Source organism: Meleagris gallopavo, chromosome 10 (genome assembly GCF_000146605.3).
Source record: "Meleagris gallopavo isolate NT-WF06-2002-E0010 breed Aviagen turkey brand Nicholas breeding stock chromosome 10, Turkey_5.1, whole genome shotgun sequence".
Taxonomy (NCBI): domain Eukaryota; kingdom Metazoa; phylum Chordata; class Aves; order Galliformes; family Phasianidae; genus Meleagris; species Meleagris gallopavo.
The window spans coordinates 11191400-11202017 of record NC_015020.2 but is presented as its reverse complement, the minus strand read 5'-3'; the positions used below and the strand labels follow the sequence as shown (position 1 = coordinate 11202017).

Below are 10618 nucleotides of genomic sequence, written 5' to 3'. Positions count from 1 at the left end.
CAAGGCAGCAAACACCAAGATGGAGACCTCAGACCTAAGGAGTACCCCTCATGGCCAAGCTTCATTCTCTTCCCCACATCCCTGTGTGGACCATAGATAAGCTCTGCTGAATTCAGTAGGGCAACTCTGGGGTTGGCATGGGACACGTCTCTTGGAGAAGCACTATTTGCCATAATTAAACCCCTTCCTCACCCAAGGTTTCCAAGAGGCAGGCACAACAAGCAACACGAAAGATCCCAAGATCTTTGCTTGCATGGAAGACACCCCTTTTGGGTTGCATCTCCTCTGCTTTTCAAGGAGAGGAGGAAATAAGGTCCTAATTGGCCCTTCAGAGGAGGGAGGGCAGGTGGGAAGAGTAAAGGAGAGTGGTGAAAGCTACAGGGCAGGTGGTAATGATAGGTCTGTGTGTTCTCCCTGCTGAGACATTACCCATCCTCTCAGGGATTGGTGGAAACTTTCCACCGGGATGTCCCTGTGCATTCCCAGTCACACGAACCTACCCAGTCAGATAGATGATAAGATCCTCATCTTATTCTATCAGGATGCAAGTGCCCAAGAGAAAAATCTGCATAGAATTGTGGCTTCCCTCCCGCCCCACTGCTGTGGGCTTTCCCATGGGAAGAGGAGAGCCACTGTGAGTGCTGCAGGAGGCTGTGGGGAAGGGCTCTGACAAGGATGAGAGAGGCTGTGGCTGGAATCTCAACGCACGGCTCCAGGAACCTGGATGCAGCACAAACATCCCAAGCATTTTCAATGGATTTTATTTTGTTTAATAAAAAACACCAACCAAGCTTGCATGTATATCTTATATATATAAATATATACAGTATATATAAAACAAATGCATCTGGACAATGCCTCTCCCTGTGGCACAAGCCGTAAGGCATGGAAAGGAGTGTCCTAACAGTCCTATTCTTGGCACTACAGAGCAAACCCTTCTCCATCCTCCCCCCACTCACAAACACACATTGGTTTTTCTTCTTCTTTGGCTTTTTGAGGCAACGTGTGTGAAGCCCACAGAGATCTTCCTTGTGTCGTGGTCCAGGCAACCTGGCAAGGATGCTCCCAGCCCATCGCGCCAATGGGCTTCTTGCAGTCAACATCAACGGCAGTGCCTCTGTGGAACAAGGGATGTGGGAGGGGACGGAAGGTCAGGTGGATACAACGGAAAGCAGTGACCAAACAATTTCTTCTTCTAGGGTGAGCTGGGGTGGGGGAGCAAGCTTTGCGCCTCAGCGCGGTGTTGGGTGGGAGGCGGCCGCGGGCTGAGATCAGCGAAGGTTTCTTTTTGCAGTCCCATACAAAAATGGAAAACAACAAGGGTGAGACTGTCCTTAACTGAAGAAGCTCATAGTATATTGAGCAGAAGCAATAAACCTGACAATAACAAGAAAAAAAATGGTGGCATTATCCCAAAAGGAAGGAGGAACCTTGTCACTCGAGCGGTTCAGTTTGCTCCCGCTTTGGTCCCAATGTTCAGTTCTGGGTTGGGGTTGGCTTTTTTTTTTCTTTTCTTTTTATTATTTTAATTATATATATATATTTTATTTCAGCACAGAAGTTGCGAAGCAGGACGGGTGTTGTCGTATTTTCTCCTTCTGCGAAGCAGCTGCCTCCAGTCATTAATTGACTGTGGGCACTTGATTCCTCTGTAAACTATATTCTTTTGCCTTCAGTCTCAGGTTGGCAATACTGTTGGCCATATTCATGCCCTGCGCCGGGCTGGCGTTGGTACACGTGGTGGAGTAGGTGGCCATGGCACTGCAGGGTGGGGAGAAAGAGAGAAACATTGGGTCACAGTGAGGTCCCTGCACTGCAGCACAATTCTGCATTACCGAGGTTAAACGCTGGGGTTTCCATCCCTGTGGGATGTGATTCTTACATGAGCATGGGATTGTCACAGCCCTTCACAGAACACCCTTGGAAATGTCTGCACTGCAGCCCACTTGCTGAGGGACAGCCAAGGCCAGAGTTGTTCAAGGCAAGAGGAAATTTTCCACTTCCTATTCACTAACCCAAGAGGTTTGCAATGAGGTCAGGGTGCCCGGCCTGCCAACTAGCCCATTGTCCTTAAAACTATTCCCACTGGAAGCAACGTCCTTTTGATGAGACCAAGTTTTGTTTTTACTGCTTGAGAAAACACGTCACTTCTGAAACATATGTTACTTCAAAGAAGCGCTCCGGGAAAAACTCATTTCAACAGTTGTGATGCCTGTAGGTTGCAGAATCTTGGAAGGCAAAATTCCACATTTTTTTTCCCTCAAAACTTCAGCTGATCCTATAGAACAAGCCTTAAAGGCTGAGAGGAAAAAAAAAAACAACAAAAAAAACAGATTTTTGCTGCTTTCAAATCACGTCTTTGTTCGTGAAAAACAGTATTTTTGGCAGTGGAGGCTGAACAAAGATGTCAGAGTCCTTTCTTATCCTACAAAAAATTTGCAAGTCTGCTTTCCAGACCACTAGAAAACTTGTTTAACTCATGCGTCCCAGGCTTCTGCAAAAAGAACCCATCCCAAAAGCCACCAAACTATCTGATGTGGTGCATTTCTTTATGGGGGTCCACAAACAAACACCGAGTGAACCAGAGATGCCAATTGCATCTCTTGCATTGTCAGTGCATTTAGGAGGAAACTCCAAATGGTGTTGGTGCAGCCTCCCAGATCACCTTCCTGGGTAGCTCATGTCTGACGTTCTGAGAAATACTCTCCTCTACCCATAGAACCATGGAATCATAGAATCTTGAAGGTTGGAAAAGTCCTCTGAGATCATTTAGACCAACCATCAACCCATCCCATCATGCCCATGGATTCCCTCAGTGTCACATCTCCACGGTTCTTGAACACCTCCAGGGATGCTGATCCCCACACCTCCTTTCTTTCCAGCACCGACTTCCATGACTGGAAGAGTTTTTGCAACAGCAAAGCTTCCCAGAGGGTCATGGGGCTTGCTGCATACACAGATCCAAGCCGTGGCTGCATGCTCATTCCAATGCACTGGCACTGCCTCAGACACCATGGGGCAGACCTCCCAGCAGTTTAAACCCAATTCAGCACTGCCTGAATTCTCCGGCTGCCAGGAGATCCAGACCAGTGCTATTGGAAAGTCCCACCTTAGGCGATATTTCTCATTTTATAAGCAGGGGAAAGAAGAACTTCAGGGAGGAATGCTATATCTGCATGGAAACAGAACAGCTCACACCCATGGAAATGGATGCTAAGGGCCACGGATATACAACTGCTTACAACCTTTGAACAGCACAAAACCTCTCGCAGGAGAGAAAACACTCAAGACACTTCCAGAGTTTCTAACATGGAGGTAAGACACTGAAATACACATATTAAAGCACACCTTTTCTTCCTATATTCCTCCAGACAACCCAAGAAATGTCAGTCCCTCCAGCAGCCGCGAGGGCAGGAACTGTGGGGTGAGCTGCTGAGCCCCTGCATACCCCTGGGGCTCAGGGATGCTCCAGTTCTTCCATGAACTTCCATCAGCTCCTTCCCCATGTCCACCTCTGGACTGCTCACCACCCTCTGCCCCGTACTGCAGCAGCAGTAGGAGGAAACCTATGCTGCCTGGGGCTTCCTAAGATGTATGGAGAGCTGGTAGGCACAGAGCAGCCTTTCCCACAGGTACATCTTCCCTTAGCTTAGTGCTGGAAGAAATGAGGAGAGGCTGAAGGATGCTCCAGCTTAGATAAAAGAGGAATTTTCAGCCTCGGGTGAAAACCGTCCCCATTCTTTTGCTGACATTCATAAATTTGGCTGTATTTATGACTACTCCACTATCTCCCTTATTGAGACTCAGGTTTCCTCCTCTCCTCCCTCTCCCACAAGATCATTATTATTTTTTTTGGCGTCCAAAAACCATATATAACTGCTGCCCAAGTCCTGCCTACAACTCCGAGGAGCCTCCTGCTCCCCAAAGGCCTGGGGGAAATTGCTGCTGGCCTGCCAAAGCAAAAATTCACAGAAACACTCTCCTTTAGCAAGTTACTCCATCAGGAGCAGCACATGCAAAGGCTTCTCTTAACACTGCTCTGCTTTGAGCTGTTGTTCTAGAGACTCTCCGAGGTCTAAAGGTTGATATCAACCTGAAGTCCCCCCATTTCTCAGTCCAGATGCAGAAGCCAGGCTTTGTCCTCTCCTCAGCTGCCTATTTTCATGAAACATGGAGGAACATCATGTTTCTGAGTCCTAAAATCTCCCTTTCAAATACGGTTTTCAATGGACCACGGAGTCAAAGGTTGTTGGAGTGGGAAGTGCAGGCTGACAGCGTGACTGCTAGTCTTGTTTTCTTAGGAACGTACGCTAAAATATGTCTAACCAAAACATTTCAGCTTCAAAAAATAATAGTATCTACTTGGCTATCTATGCAACGCAGATCTGCAAATAGCTTTGGTTGACCTGTAGCAGAATGTATTTGGAAAATAAACACACTGATTGAAAACTTGTCCCAGATCTAACAGTAAAAACAGCATCGGCCACGCAGCTCTCAGTCCTATCTTGGAGCAGCTGTGAATCAGAGGCTGCTGGGGCAGCCCGAGGAGGTGGGGAGGGGGCAGAGGGCCATGCAAACACTCTGCACGGCTGTTTTTTCACCAAACGTCCAATATTTTAATAACCCTACTGAGTTCAAAGCCTTTATGAGGCTCTGACAACCTGGCCCAGGTGCCCATTAAAATGAATATGACTTAAGTGATGCCCGGCAGAATTAGAAGGCGGGGGAGCAGAAAGTGTCTAAAGGACCACGACCACCTCATGCTGGGGAAACCAACTGCTCTGTTCCTCTGCCAGTGCCACCCACCCCACTGCAGGGGCAGTGGGAGAAGACAGCCTTCCTGGTTTGGTGTATTACTGAGAATGGCCGCAAGTTGCAAATGCCTTTGGCTGAAATGCTTTGGCTATAAACAAGAGGAAGAAGTCAAGACATTGGGAAAGTGTCTTCTCACCATGGAGAGGCATTGCCAGGTGTGGATCTCACTTCAGGGGGAAAAAAAATTTCCCAAGACTCTCCCTTTTCCCTTGCTCTACTTGTTTGCACGCCCCTGATGTGCTGGGCTTCCCCTTGCCCAGAGCAGCCCCGGACAGCCCTTCCCCGTGTGCCCCTGAAGTTACCTTTGTAGGGTCTTCTCCTAGAAGCCGTTATGAAGCCCCTCGTGTAAACAACATCTTGGGAGGGACGATCTATTTTTAAAAGTGTGAGAGGTAGAAATGAGCCACAAGTGTTCAGCAGAGATCTGGTGCTGTGACCAGCACAGACTTAGCGGGGTGGGGAAGGACTTGTGCTTCTCTCCCCTAAGCTCGCCACCCAAACTCCTCCCTAGGATGCAATGCTTCACAGAGAGAAAGCCTTAACCTCTAATTGGGGATTTGCCAGTCAGTAGTCCTCAAATAAAATCCAGAGGATAAGGGCCATCTCTAAAACCAAACCGGTGGTCATCAGAAGCATCTTTTGCAGTTTCTGCAGCGGATGAACCTAAGACTTACTCTTCTGGAGCCAATAGGTGGGCAAGGGTGACCGCATGGCACTGAAACAACAAACTATCAAGGAAGCAAAATGTTTCCAGACCTCACTGTGCAAACAGTATTTGGGGTGCACAAAGGAGGTCAAGGCAGCTAAGGAAGAAAGGACCTGGGTTTGGTGTAACTCCTACAAGCCAGAGGGAAGCTGGCTGTGACAAAGCCAGGTGAACAGGAAGAAATTCAGCCAAGGGCTACAAGAACTTGACCAACAATGAGGTCACTACGCTAAAAAAAACCCACCAACCTCATTTTTACTTGCCTGCAAGTCAGATAGCTCCCCACAAACCAACATATCCAGTGGATCTTGCATCCACAGTCAGTTCCCACCAGGTTGTGGAGAGGACAAAAGAGAGCAGGGAGACCTGTGATATGTGTGGACATCCCAGTTCCATTCAGCAGATCAGGGCTGACACATCTGCATTTCTTTACCACCACTCCTTAAGCAATGCTGGTCATGGGAGACGGACATTGAACCCCAGTCTGCCACCCAAAAATACCAGGTCCTGACTGCAGGCAAACCACAGTACAGCAGGACAGCTCGTTCACACACATGCTTGTGCTCTAGCAACTAGAGAGCAACCACTCCATGCTGACAACTCTGGGGAGGGTTGGGAACAATATGCCTGGGGTGAGTTCCCAACTACTTACTGCCATGGAACAGCCACAGAAATCCTTCTCCTGGTCACTGCACAGTGACCAAGTCTCCCTAAGTGCTCTGCCATAACTTCTCCAGGCTATGCGCCCTGGAAACATTTCCTCCTTGCTTCAAATTAGATGCACAAGAGAAGTGAGTGTTACCCCTTCTGCTTCCACGTACTCCTACCTGATCCTCTTTCAATATTTCCAGAACTGCAGAGAATGTGCAGCCTCCCTTGGAAGCAGCTCTGGGGAGCCACACTGATGCTCTACCAAGCCCATCCCGCAAGCCTGGCAGTGAGATGGAGCAGGTTGGGAATATGTACAGAAAACCCGTGGGATGGTGAAACTGCTGTACCTCCAGCTGCCCCACATGAGCATAAACAGCCCATTAGAGCTATTGAAAACAAATGCACCTAAGGGCCGTGTTCAGGCTGCTCTGAATCATGCCAGCAACTGGTCAGCCCCAGAGGGGTTACTGACTCACCTGTAAGGCGAGGCGGTACCCCAGGAGAGATAGTCGGTGGGTCTTGGAGCTGGGCGAGGTACTATGGGCTGCTCCACGGCGGTCACATCCCCTGAGTAGGATTTGAGCAGAGAAGCATTCTTGCTGGCCAGCATGGCCCTCTCATTCCGGCGAAACTTGGCTCTCCGGTTCTGGAACCACACCTGGGATGGGAAGCACACAGACCAACCACCCATCACAACCAGCACTGCTGCGGTGATCGCTCCTTCACCACACCACCCCAGCCCTGCTGGGCAAGATGGGACTCTGCAAAAGCAAGTTCTCTATCACTGGAAACTCTAATGCAAGACAATCTGTAAGTCCGCTCTCGTAGAGCTCTTGTGTAATAAATTGACTCAGCGTGGTCCCTGTTCTGTGCTGTACAACCCATCATGTTCCCCAATGTGCTTTCACCTTCAGGAGGTGCAGGTTTGCAAGCTAAATGCTCAGCAGCTCAAATTAACATCAGCAACCTGAGCACAGGACATCCAGCATCCTAACCTTCAAAAGGCTCTATGAATACATCTGTATGAGTAGGTGGCAAGTATGGAGGCAGATCAGGCCTGGCAGTCTTCCTCAAGACATGACATCCTTGGGACTGCTACATGGGATAACCCAAGAGTTTGGTGACCTTACTGTCCCACGTGGACTTCAATGATATCTACTGCCATACTGAATGGCCTGACGATGCCAACTAGGTGAGGTATGCCTATACAGGCTGTGAGAATTTACCTGAACTCTGGCTTCAGTGAGGTTGACTCTGCGTGCAAGGTCTTCCCGTACAAAAGCATCAGGGTAGTGTGTCCTCTCAAAGACTCTCTCTAGTGCCTGGAGCTGGCTGCTGTTGAAGGTAGTCCTGTTCCTTCTCTGCTTTCTTTTCTTCTTCTCTTCTGAATTCAGCTGATCATCTAGGAGAGACAATTGGAGATATGAAAGGCTAGAAGTTTCAGAGTCCATAGCAATGTTGTGATGTGAATGTTAAGAAGCACCAGGGTGGACAAAAGTTCCAGTATGCCACCATCCTCACTGTTCTGCCATCTCCAAAATGTCCTCTGATTTGCCAGCTAGGCATGATCAGAGGTTGCCCTTGTGGGTCAGCTGCTTTAGGAAGGTTTGACATAATTTCCTGTCTACTTCGGAGAAAGATTCTCCTCCTCCACTCTCTTGCCCTCATCTACTTGCATGCATCTCTCACATATGCACAGACTTCACGTGCTGGTCTTTACTCCAGCTTCCCTGAGAGCACTCCTTCCAGAAGACATTTCTCGTAAATGGAGAACCTACACATGCCCACAGACCCAGTTCACCTCCCTACCCCATTCTGACGACACCAGAGACTTTTCTGAGTATGAAAAATCACAAACTGCTCCTCTCTGGGCTTCTAATTTCCAAGGATTGCCCTTAGAGAAATGAAATAGATCCTTCAGGGGTAAGTACGAATCCCATGCCTGCTTTTACTGGAACACAGCGTACTCATCTCTATGTAAGGAAAAGTAAGGAGCCAGCTACTACTCTGGGATTGACTATTGCCAAGGCAGTTCCACTCTCTGTAAGCCACTCTGTTTGGCTTAAACAGGAACTGCACTTTTCCTGCACCCAGATAAGAGACACCAATTTGAGCAGAGTTGGGGAGATGTTAACAAAGAGGTGTCAGGGCTAAACAAGAAACAAGCACAAAAGATGGTTTTACTTCTATGCTCATAGGCCTCTGCCTTGCACTTGTCCATCTTTAAGTGCACCGGTCCCCACATTTCAAGATTAACATGTGATGGGTCCCACCAAAACCAGCACAGCTTTCCATGCTGCCAAGCACAGTGCGTGGGCAGCGGTGGAGAGGTCCTGTTGTTTCGTGTAGGGGAACAGTAGCTAAATCTGGGAGGACCACAGCCAATATATGTATGAACACACATTAAAATACATCAATTATTGTATCTACAAAACACACAGTGAATTACGCTTGATGTTAATTAATATGCACCTGGGCCCAGATGACAGTACCACCACTCAGCGTCCAAGGGCTTAAATCATGCTATGCAGTTTCAGAATAACCCACCAAACATCATTCCTTTTGCCATACAGAAATGTGACAGCTCCCCTCATCTTCCCATTCTCGAGAGGGTACGTAAGGCACAGAGAGATGCTGACAAGGAAATTAAAGTCCACAGCTATTGTCCTCACCACCTGTTTGTGCTGCTTTCCACAGCCCATCTGGTTACAGTTACCGCACCTGAACGCCTTTGGAACAGCGCCTATCCATTTGGGAACAAAAGGACATTCCTCTTAAATTAAAGGAGCTTTTCCAAATTCCTGCAGGTTTACAGCCCTTCCATCCCCTCTCCAGCAGCCTGACAATCCCCATCAGGCTCCTCTCCAGCCTGGGGATTCCTAGGTGCAGAAATACACCCACAGCTCTCTAGTATCTGAGAGGAAGTGTTTGGAGATGAGCCAGGAGGGGACTTGCAATGGGATGTGCAAAGAAAATAAATACATGTAGGAATCCTGAGAAAGCTCCAGAGAGACTTCATTACAGCCTTCCAGAATTTGAAGGGAGCTTACAAGCAGGAGGGGGACTGACTTTACATTGTCTGACAGCGGTGGACAAGGGGAATGGCTTTAAACTAAAAGAGAGGAGATTTAGACTAGATGTTGGAGAAATGTTTCATTCAGAGGGCAGTGAGGTGCTGGCACTACTGTCCAGAGCTGTGGGTGCCCAAGGCCATGGATGGGTCCTGGGCAGCTTGAGCTGGGGAGCAGCCAGCTCACAGTGGGGGAATGGGGGGGTGCAGAGCCTGGGGGGACTTTGAGGTCCCTTCTGACCAAAGGCATTCTATATTTCTATGATTCTATGCAGTTCATCACATCTCAAGATGTGGAAAGAGAAACTGGGAAGCAGAGGGATGGAATCAAACTGGTACTCGTATAGAGCACTGTGCATATTTCTACTTGTAGGGTCTGCCCACAGCAGGGAGAGGGAAGCCCTGCAACTTCCACCCCAGAGTGCTCATCCAAAGAAGCTGCACAGGTGAGCACTGCTGCAGCTGTGCACCATGCAACCCAGCAAACAGAGAACCAGCCTCGGGGCATGATCACTCCTTCAAATGGCATAAACGCTGCAAGATCAGCTGCTATCAAAGTCAATGTCAACATGGACATTGTTCTTCCTTCTGAGCTCTCCATTCAATTCTCCTTTTGAATCTAAACTCTGTGTATGCAAATCAGATGAACAAATCACTGACAGCCTTGGGAGCTTCCCGGGAGCCCGCCAGGCTTTTCAAGATCCTCTCCAGCCCAGAAGACACCCAGTGGAAGGCTCTCGAGGCTGCCTGGCCATTGCTCAGATCCTGCGTGACGCTTCCATACGAGGAAACGTGAGCACAACGCCCTGAGGGACAAGAAGCAAGCAAGCCAAAGGCTGTACAAGGCTGGGGAACAAGAACCCCTCCTGCCAAGCACGTTAACACCATTTGCCTGGTTTCCTCCCGGAGCAAAGCGAGACAGCGATGATTCACAAAACTCACCTCCTAACCGCTGGGCTGAGCGGCGGAAGGATGCCGGCATTACCACAGTGACTCAGGGCCAGGTCACCTCCAGCCCTGGCTGGCACCAGGCAGGGACGTGAGTCAGTGTCCCGGCACCGAGCGGCAGAACTCAGCCTGCACTGTGGGCTGCAGCTTTGAGGTCTCCCTTTGCTGCACATCTGGAACAGCGCAGCACAGCTGGATCCAAGAGATGTGGGCAGGAGGAAAAAAACTACAGAACAGCCGTGTGAGCCCAGAGCTGGGCTGACAATCAGCCCTGTTGGAACTCCTTGTCGCGTTGATACGCCATAGGACAACTAAAAACTGCTAACGAGGGAATGCAGGCACTAAATCCCATGTGTCTGCAAATGTCACCTTGCTCACAGCATTTAAGGCAGCCTTTATTGACAGAGGGTTTTTTGTTTTTTTTTACA

General features: G+C 48.9%; 1 protein-coding gene across 1 annotated transcript; it reads right to left on the bottom strand.

Moving 5' to 3' along the window:
* Positions 1 to 743: 743 nt before the first annotated feature.
* On the bottom strand, positions 744 to 10224 carry PRRX1 (paired related homeobox 1). The gene is made up of 4 exons (XM_010715728.3): positions 10185 to 10224; positions 7399 to 7574; positions 6649 to 6830; positions 744 to 1761 (listed from the first exon to the last, which is right to left on the bottom strand). Exons 1-4 carry the CDS (start codon positions 10222 to 10224, stop codon positions 1623 to 1625), a joined length of 537 nt encoding a protein of 178 aa, XP_010714030.2. The 3' UTR covers positions 744 to 1622.
* Positions 10225 to 10618: the final 394 nt, after the last annotated feature.

What these genes read in the sequence shown, in the direction of transcription:
- PRRX1 (XM_010715728.3), bottom strand. Translation starts at nt 10,224, where the DNA reads ATGCCGGCATCCTTCCGCCGCTCAGCCCAGCGGTTAGGAG. An exon ending in TCACTGAAGCCAGAGTTCAG is followed by an intron (nt 6,831 to 7,398) that starts GTAAATTCTCAC and finishes TTCCCATCCCAG; the next exon opens with GTGTGGTTCCAGAACCGGAG. An exon ending in GGTACCGCCTCGCCTTACAG is followed by an intron (nt 1,762 to 6,648) that starts GTGAGTCAGTAA and finishes CCCACCCTGCAG; the next exon opens with TGCCATGGCCACCTACTCCA.